Below are 10,250 nucleotides of genomic sequence, written 5' to 3' on the forward strand. Positions count from 1 at the left end.
CTCTAGGTAAGTGCAGTCTCTCCTCAAGGAAGTCATCATTCCCATAATTCATCACCCAGAAAGGAGGCAGCTCTTCAAACAGGAAACCCAAGCAAAGACACTCTCTGGACCTTGCTGAGTTGGGCCTGTGGGAAAAGAGGTAGATGTCTGGCTCAGTTCACTTGGTGGCAGTACTCACTCTGTCTGCCAAATGGAGACAGGCCAAAAGATAAGGACCTGAAGACAGAGTCTTTGTAAACCAGAATGAATAGTTTTATGTTGCTTTCTATCCATAGCTTTTAGGATAGCTTGATTTAAACATTCCAGCCTTATATCAGCTGTTGCACTGGCATTAAGGTAAAACTAGTGTGTCCTTAAGAGTAGAGAATAAAAATGGTAGCAGCAGCACTAAACTGAATCCTCAAACATATTAAAGAGGAAGGCTGAGAACAAGAATCAGGGCTGCCAGGTCCTGGAACTCTTTTAACACTTGGAGATTCTCCCTGCATTGTGGCCTTTGTGTTTGGGGGCTCCATTTTATTAAGGAAGGTGGCAGCCTCCTCATGTGTTCTCAACAACAGGCAATGAGATCTATGCAAACTCTCAGGTTCCCTTATTGCCCTCAATCCTAGAAAACTCAAAGCTAATTATTGTGCTCAACTACTAAAGCTTTCCTCAGGTAAAAGTTATAGCTAATTTTTCTCTTTCTTTTCCTCTTTTACTTATTGGTTGTTATCTTTCTGATCACTAGTTTTGGTCTTACTGCATATATTTTTATTTCAAGCGCCCTAAATTCTTTTATAGAAAACGGCCAGAGGACAAGCCAAGCACTGAATAAATTTTTCCCATACAATAAGATAAAGTTATAAAACAGTGCTCACCTTGAAGCCATGAATGCTAGGGAAGTTGAGAGCCTGTATGCTGGCTAAAAACAGTGAGCAAGGAAGCCTGGACTACACCTGTAAGTAAAGAATTCTGGGGTAGAAGAAGAGCTTGGAGATAATCAATTCCATCCTCTCACCTAATGCAAGAAATGTGTTCTACAACTTCTTGGACAGAAGGTTATCTCTGCCTCCCACCTCTGCCTGAATATTTCCAGTGACAGGGAACATAGCACCTTATAATGTTCCACTTCATGACAGCTCCCATTGATAGAAAGTCCTTTCTTACATTGAGTGAAATCTGCCTCTCAGTCTACCAATTAATCATAGTTCTTCATTACACAGACATGTATTTCCTCTTCCAAAAGGCATTCCTTCACTTATTTAAATGTATAAGTCTCATTTATTGAATATCTATCAGTATCAGGCTATGTGCTAGGTACTAAACACTACTATTGATACATATTATCTTCACAATCATCATTGAAGTTAGGTGTTATTCTCCTGCGAAAAGTGAGTCCCAGAGAGACACACTGATTAGAATCTAATGCCAGACAAATATGTGGGGGCTCTTATACCTGTTCCCATAAAGATTCTATTACATTTCTGGCAACCAAGTCCCATGATTTAAATGCCTTCAAAATTGGAAGGAAAACAAATAAGTTAGATCAATCCAAAGAGAAAAATAAAGATGGTCTAGAGATACGTACAACTGCACCAGTGTTCAGTTCACGGAGAAAAACAGTAGCATGAAAAGCGTTTAACAATATTGCCATCTGGAAGCTCCAAGAGACAGCAAAGGTAACACCTATTAACATCACAACCGTGACGTGAAGCCAGTGGAGTAAATGCAGGCCTCAAACAAGAAACTCCCTCTCTTGTACCTCAGCCAGGAACCAGAGCAGATTCCCAAGAAGTCAGTCATATTACTGCAGAGAAAGCAGCATAGCCTAAAGGCCAATTTCAGTAGAACCAGAAGTTCACAAACGATTCTGAATATATACTTCTTTGGCTTGGGGGTGGGGAGGTGGGTAACAAAACATGGACCTGCAACCGGGAGCGAAGAATGTAACAGTGAATTGAGCAAGGCTCCACATCTAAGCTAGGAATTCAGGATCAAAATAAATACTCCACTTAAGGTGGTTTGGGGGGCATGAGAATCCAAAAGAATGGGGTGGAAGGAAATGCTGATAATCATTTCTCTGCCTAACGTCCTCTCCCATTCCAACCATGTTCCAGTCTTATATTGTTGCTGCCTACTGAACCATTTCACTTGCCTATCCTACTTTCACCTCAAACTCAACATGCTCAAATCAGAATTCATTTCCCTTCACTCTTTCTCTCACCAAATTCCTTACTAGTTAAAGGCATTATCTCGGTATAAAAATCCTGGAGTCATTCTTTTTTTATTTCATGGAGTCCTTCTTAATTTTTGTACTCCACCTTTTTACAGTTAAGAGCTACTGCCATTCAACAAATATTTACTGAGTGCCTACGATGCACCAGGCACTTTCTTTGCACTCCAGATACACTGATGAACAAAACAAAGATATACACTTTCATGAATCTTATATCCTAGTAGTTAGAGGGAAACAATAAACATAGTAAATAAGTAAATATGATAAGTAAATACAGTATTTCAGAAGGTAGTGTTAAAAAAAGAAAAAGCAAAGCAAGATAATGACAATTACAAAAAGGGTGGTCAGGGTAAGGCTCTTTGAGAAAAAGGTGACATGTGAGCAAAGACAGAGAAGAGGTGAGGGAGGAAGCCAAGAGCCTGCAGGCAAGGCAACAGCCATGCAAAGGCCCTACTGCCAGCTCCTATTTCTTTAAAATGTCACAGAGCCACCCTTTTACTCCATTCCCAAGGCCATCATACCTACTCCAAAAACTCCTAGGTAGCCACCCTGCTCCATTTCCTCTGTGGTGCAGTTAAACATTCTTTTTCCTGATTTTCAAGGCTCATAATTCTCTGAGCCCACCCTCTACATCATGAACTTCCATTCCTCCCCTTAAAATTCTTGAAACTTAGCACGCTCCTTCTTCACTCACATCATCCTCCCCTACCTAGGAGTACTTTCCCTCTGCCCCTCATCCTCTCTAAACCCTACCTATTCTGCAAGGCACAAGATCAAGTCCTATCACCTCTAGAGAGCAGTCCCTGTGGTTGCTATTACTGAATCTGTATTCATATTTCCCCAGCATCATACTCCTTGAAAGCAAGTGTGCGTCTTTTTCTATACCTCCCACTGAGTTGACCATTACTAAATATTTGCTAAGATTAAATGAGCTATTTCTTCTACAAGCCAGAGCTCTGCCATCTTAAAAACATATTTATTAGCTTTGATAAACTATTGAGACAGAATGATTAAAGAATGATTATATTATACAAAAAAATGCAAAGGGGACAGAATAAGCCAAAATGTTAACGATGGACAATGATAGCTTTTTTCTCTTCTCTGATTCAAATTTTCAGGTCTGTGTGCCTATGTTAATTTGAGAAGCAAAGAGTTTGCTATGAATATAAATAAATCAACACAAATAGTGAGGAATCAACCATCATTAGAATCATTGGAGAGATTCAAATTACCTAAAAATATGTCAAAGAAAGACTGCAAGCATCTGAGTAAGCTGCAGTTGCAAAGAGGCAAACTGTAATAAAGACAAGCTGAAGCATATTCTCATGGTGAAGGAAAGGAAGGAAGGAAGGAAGGAAGGAAAGAAGGGAGGGAGGGAGGAAGGAAGGAAGGAAGAAAATCTTCCTGACAAAATGACCATTATAAGATATTTACTGTGTATGAAAGCAGCGTGATGCAGAGGAAAGAGTACACACTCTGCAAAGGCTAAACACAGGCTCCACCATTCATTAACATCATGACCTCAGTTTCCTGGTCTGTAAAATGGAAACACAGAAGTTCTTCTATTTACAAACTTTCATAGGAACAAACTAAGTTCCAATCTGAGCAAAATCCTGACAACTCTGCCTACCCAGGCTGATGGAGTTAATGGTAATGCACAATCATTTGAGTCTCAGTGGTTGGACTACTGTTAGTCACTATCTGTTCCATCTGAAGGAGTGTCTTCCTTTTACAAATGTATTTATGATTAAAAGATGAATGACAAAATATTAACATCTTTAGATAATGTTTAAGAGAGCTGAAAAGAATCCTGGGTTAAAACCAATGTTACCAAAATCTACAGTTATCTCCTGGGCACCGGTCACTGGACCTGGGAACAAACGGACTTAAAAAGAGTCTTTTGGAAATTAACTGGTACAAAAGTAAGAAGCTTTTGTACTATTACACAACTATCATCCAAGGTTGGTTATGCGAATTAAATGAGACAAGGCAGGTAGAATTCCTAGCACATTCTTAAAATATATTCCTTTCAGATTGATAAAATGGTGCAAGGACCACTGAACCTTCACAGAAATGTCAAAGCAACCTGTGTGTATATGCTGCAAGTCATAATATTTTTGTTATAAATCATTCTGTATAATGTATATTGCTCTCAGATTGCCAAAATGAGGGAGCGGCTTTACAAAAGGCCAGATCTGATCTATAAAATTGTACCCATAAAACCAATCAGACTTACTCCACTAGTGTTTGAGAAAGTGTCTAAAGCAAAAAGCCTACAAGTCAATCAATCATTAAGTTCACATCTAAAAAGGGTAACCATAAGAAACTTACTCGCAGTATTTGGACTAAAACTGTACAGCTAAACCTGGATCTAATTCAGAGTAGCAGCAAATCTTAATGTTTATGGAAACTGCTTAGATTTGATATTGAGAAAATTACATTAAGCAATGCATTAAATATTATCCTAAGTACTGCAGTTAGGCTGGGTCAAGACAGACTATAAATTTTGAGGAGATTCCAAAAGTTTTCTTGAGCCAGTTCTATGGAACAAGACATGAAAATTCCTGAGAAACATGCCAGCATCTGCTGTCAATTCCAGAACCAGGAAGCGAAGATGTGACCCAATCACATGGTACCAAACCAGGGTCCATCTGTTCAGAAAAAGTTGCATTATGCAAGCCATGACCAAGAAAAAACAGCAAAAGGCATGAGGTTTTTTGACATGTGCAGGGGATTCTGTGGTTTGAAAAGATATGTTCTCATATCAAAAGGGCCATCCATAGGATACTGGCATTTTCAAAACCCACTTCATTAGACATGAACATATCTGATACAATACAACTGTACTAAAGAATAGTATTGAGTTCAGGCAACTGTTTCAATTAGGCCCAGGAGAAGCTGTCAACAAAAGTCTTCACAGGAGCATCCTTCCCCACAGAAACAAGATTTATCTCCTTCTTCATTATTTTGAACATGTCAGTTCCCCATTTAACTTCTTTTTTTTAAATTAATTTATTTATTTATTCATTTATTTATTTTTGGCTGCATTGGGTCTTCGTTGCTGCGCAAGGGCTTTCTCTGGTTGCGGTGAGCAGGGGCTACTCTTCGTTGCAGTGCGAGGGCTTCTCATTGAGGTGGCTTCTCTTGTTGCGGAGCACAGGCTCTAGGCGCATGGGCTTCAGTAGTTGTGGCTCACGGGCTCTAGAGCGCAGGCTCAGTAGTAGTGGCGCACGGGCTTAGTTGCTCCACGGCATGTGGGATCCTCCCGGACCAGGGCTCAAACCCGTGTCCCCTGCATTGGCAGGCGGATTCTTAACCCCTGCGCCACCAGGGAAGTCCCTCCTCATTTAATTTCAACAACAAAGTAGATCATCTAAAATTCTAAACCTAACCATGTGCTACAAGGCCTTTCAATTACATCCCACTTCAATTAAACCAAAATTTCTTCCAAACTACTATAAGCCTACTTTTCTCAATCAATAAGCACTACACCAGGCCCTTTTTTTCAGCAGTATAAAAAAGGTACTGACCTTCTCTTGAGGACTTTATAACCTATAATTATTCCCCCTCCCTCCCACTTTCAGAACTCACTTTTCTTAAGCTCTGTGAAATTCAAGGTAACTTCACTTAGGTAAGTCACTCCATTAACTCTGTTCCTCCCCCCTCCAAATCCTTCACATTTTAAACTGCCATATAGGACACAAGATCTAGAATCAGAAAAATCAAAGTTCCTGTCCTGGTTCTGCCCAACCCTGAGAAATTCACCTAACCTGTAGAGTTATGCTTTTCTATCTGTAAACTCAGTGATTTATGACTTTCAACATTTGAATGCCTAGCCCTGGTGGGCATGCCATTATATTATACTCTCCCTTACTCATCCCACTTAGATTACCTTTCTGTTTCCAGTCACATATTAGAGAATTTTTAGAATTTGGGAAAAAATAATAGTGGTTAATATATCCAAACCCCACATTTCAGAATAAGGAAATTAACTCTATAAAGAGTAACTTGCCAGCCAGACAATAGAAGCTTTTGCTTCCTGCCCTAGGGGAGCTGGGGGACACAGCTTACAAAGAGAGAGCTTAACACTCATCAAATCCCCCTCTCTGCCCAACTGAATTCTAGCCACCCTTCAAAGTCAGTTTAAGTCCTAAAGTGTCCAGGAAGCCTCCCCCAGTCACTTCAGTCTAGAATACTCACTTCCCTCTTTGAATACTGATGCCTCTCTGCAGGGGTGATATTAAAAGTATTAACAACTAGCACCCCAGTGGTACCAACCAATCAGAAAGGATGTCTAACCAATCAAAACACACGTGGCCCAGTGGGAATTGCTGGTTGAACATCAGCCCTCCTATTAATAACAATACAAAATAGCAACCTCAAACGCCAATACAATTTTCTCATTTGATCTTCACAATCTCATAAACTAGACAAAGTAGGTATCATCCCCATTTTCTGCATATCTAGAAGTTGGGACTAATAACCAAATCTAATAACCAACTGCTTCTTTTACCACATAACATGACTTTTCCTGATTGTACACAGAATTCTCAATTAATATTGTATAAACTGTACTTACATATAACAGTATAAACACTAAAGGAATACTCAAGTCAAACAGAATTAATTTAAACAATAAGCATTTAAGTGGAACAGAATATAAAACATAGTGCTAGGTTCTGAGACCATAAAAGAAATAAAAGGCATGATCCTTGCCCTCTGGGTACTTATAACATGTTGGAGAGTATTTTTAAGTAACAGTGCAACATGGTAGAAATAGACAACACAAAGTGTACGTTCTATACAGTTCAGGGAAATACAGAGTTCACAAACTAAAGCAGTATAGGAAATCAGGACTGAGAACTTCTCTCCTCACACGCCCAAAAGGGGCAAAATTAAATATGTAGTGAAAAGGCTGAAAAGTCAGGAGTGGGTGGAAAAATAGAAAACGCTGGAATCGAGGGTTTGCAGTAGTGGGATGTGAGATCTCTGGTTGGATACACAGAGATGGCCCTAATCATAAGCCTCAAGTACTGCTCTAAGCACTGAATACAAATGGGAAATCTCGTAAACCCTTTGTGGGGATGGCTGAGGAAGATTAGCTTGGCAGCAGCCTATAAAAAAGCCTAGGTGAGAGAAACTCTGGAAAGCAAATGGATTTGAGGGATAACAGGCAGGACTAAACTGATGGCTGCATATGAAGTAAGGACAAAACATTCAAGAGGCATTAATGTAAAGAAGAGTTGGGTTTTAGGCATGTTTTGAAAGAAAAAGTTACGAAATGGCAGAAAGGAAGCATTCTCACACAGGATATATATGTAGACATAGTGGTACTAAACTGTGTACCACGGACAAGGAACCAATTTCCCTAGAGAAATCTATGTTGGTGAGAGCAGAAGCTGGGCAGAGAAATACAAAACTGATACCCAGACAATAAGGAACAACTGCAAACTCTTAAAAAGGAAGTCAAATTATAAATTTTAAAAAGCATTTGCGCTTCTTCAGAATATATGAAAGGATGAATGGAAACATCAACATAATGAAGGAGCACAGGCAGACCAGTTGAGGTAGTCTAGACTTAAGCATAATAATGATAGCTCCTGGATCGGCTTTGTATTGTAGGCATGCCAGGGTAGTCTGTAAGCTCCTCCAGGGCATGGACTGAGCAATACTCTGTACATCTGTACTGATGCTTGAATACACGAACACTTTGTGTGCTAAGCTAGGTGGAAAAGAGTGAACTATGCTACTTGAGTTAATAGTGGTGTGGAAATGTTACTTATACTTGATGCATAACTATATGGATTCTCCCACCTGTCCACACATTTATCTTGTCCCCCTTCTCAGGCCAATGTCAAAAATCCATTGTTTCCTCTAATGTAGGCCCAGTGTGAAGGGACTCCAAGAATGTACTAGGAGTGGTTAGGGTTCGGCACTTCCACTGCAGGGGGGTTCGATCCCTGGTTGGGGAATTTAGATACCACTGCGCGGCAGAGCCAAAAAAAAAAAAAAAAAGAATGTACTAGGAGTCAGAAAGAAGCCAACCTGTTTTTCTAATTGTGAGGACAAAAATCTAAAAGTGAATAATAAAGATCACTCATTAGAGGACTAAAAAAGAAAAATGGGCTATGCCAGACAGTGAGGTGTATATATTAAGGTGTATAGGTTTTGGAAACACTGAACCCTCAGTGTACTAACTCCAGCTCTTAGTAATTGAGTACTTACCCTCTCCACACCTCAGTTTTCTCATCTATAAAATGGGGCAAATGCCACATAGCCCTAAGGGTTTAGTTGTGAGGATTAGATAATGTATTTTGGTGTACTTCATGCATCTACATCATAGTAAGCTCTTAAAAGACAGTAGCTATTAATAATAATTGGCACCCTAAGTCTTGAATTTTTTGTTTTAAAAACATTTGGTGTTCAATTACAGACACAGAAACGTACTTTCACTTTATCTTAGTTGCTTACACTAAGGCTCTATATTTCAGTTTCTAGTACTATAACTTGGATGCTAACAAAGTTTTTCCCTTCTCCTTCCGCGGGGTAGGTGACGACCACATACCCCATCCTAATTTAATATTTTGGAAAACGCAGCAAACACTCCCTCGAAAACCAGCTACACAGACGACTGATTCAAACTACTGTCACTCAAGAAATGGAACATCTCTAGCGATGTTCCTTCGAGGAAATAAAAGCGTTTGATCAATTCAGAGTCATTTCCATTCAAACATTCCAAACCCCCGCAGAGTGAGCAAACGTTCAAGTTTCTACTACGAAAACAATCTGTAGCCTTCTGGTTACTGGATTCACTTCAACACTTCCCCAGAAGCACGAAAGAAGAAGCACTCCGCACATGTTAGTGCCTCCTTGTCCTCACACTAAGCTTCACAGTAGCTCCCCTTCCAAAGCCACCCCTGGCTGGAGAAGCGGCCCCTCTCGGCGGGGTCAGGCCGGCGCCAAAGGCCAAGGCGGCCCTGCTGACCCGGGGGTCTCTGCCACACATCCCCCCCTCCCACTGCTAGGGGAGGCCCTGGAGGCTCAGAGCTCACACCCCGCCCTGGAAGCCTCCTCGGACCCCAATCCCTCCCGGGCCCCCGGAGCCTGGAGCACCTACTCGTTCGGGGTGCGGTGCCCGGGACAACGCCACACAGCGCCCCGCGGGGAATGGGGAGCAGCCCCAGCTCTGCCGGTCCCGGCCAGCCCCACACCCTCCGGCCGTCGGCCCGCGCCCACTCGCTCCCCAAAGGGCAGCCCCCGACCCCGGACGACTTCGCCCGACGCCACCTCCCCCGGAGAGCCGGCAGCCGGGGCGGCCGCGGGCTGCCGGGCAAGTCCACCCGCGCTCCGACCCACGCCCTAGCCCCGCCTCCGCTCCCCGCCCGCGGCTAGCGTGGCGGCGGCCCGAGCAGGAAAGCCCGGCCCCGGCCCAGGCGCCGCCACCTGCGCCCCCGGCCCCGCGCCATGTTTGAGAAAGAGAAGGAGCGAGCCAGAGGCCGGGCCCGGTCCGCGCGCCCCGAAGCCGCATGCCAGTCCCGCCGCGCCGCCGCTCACCCGTCACCTCCGGGACCAGCGTTGCCGCCGCCGCCAGCACGAGGAGGAGCAGCCGGGGACGCGGAGCAGCGGCCGCCGCCTCCATGGTCCCGCCGCCACCGCCTGTGGCCCGGCCCGGCCCGGCAGCCGCTTCTCCTCAGCAAGCCTCGCCTCGCCCCACCTCCCCCGCCGCCGCGGCGGCTTCGCTTCGGCCCTTTGTAACTGCTCCGGGGCTGCGCGTCCATTGGCTGCCGGGCTCCCGCCGGCCCCGCCTCCCCGCCGTCTGCAAACAGCCGAGCGGGCCCCAACCCAGAGCCCCGCCTACGGGCCCTCTGGGCAGCCAATCCAGAGCCGCGGGCCCCTGGCCGCTGGCCACGCCCCCAGACTCCCCGCTGGGGGGACACGCCAGACCCCTGCAGTTGTGGAAGCCGCTGGGAGTTCGGAGAAGGCCCGGTGGGAAGGGTCTAGCCAGCGCCGGTACAGCCTTGCCTCTAGCCAC

General features: G+C 43.8%; 1 protein-coding gene across 2 annotated transcripts in view; it reads right to left on the bottom strand.

The window, feature by feature from the left end:
* The window catches only part of TGFBR1 (transforming growth factor beta receptor 1), a 68,063-nt gene extending 58,136 nt beyond the window's left edge, over positions 1-9,927 (bottom strand). For both annotated transcript variants that reach the window (XM_061200192.1, XM_061200191.1), the window contains exon 1: positions 9,773-9,927. In XM_061200192.1, coding sequence (XP_061056175.1) covers positions 9,773-9,857 — 85 coding nt within the window. In that variant the 5' untranslated portion in view covers positions 9,858-9,927. The remainder of the gene's footprint in view (positions 1-9,772) is intronic.
* Positions 9,928-10,250: the final 323 nt, after the last annotated feature.

This window comes from Eubalaena glacialis, chromosome 9 (assembly GCF_028564815.1).
Source record: "Eubalaena glacialis isolate mEubGla1 chromosome 9, mEubGla1.1.hap2.+ XY, whole genome shotgun sequence".
NCBI classification, from domain to species: Eukaryota; Metazoa; Chordata; class Mammalia; order Artiodactyla; family Balaenidae; genus Eubalaena; species Eubalaena glacialis.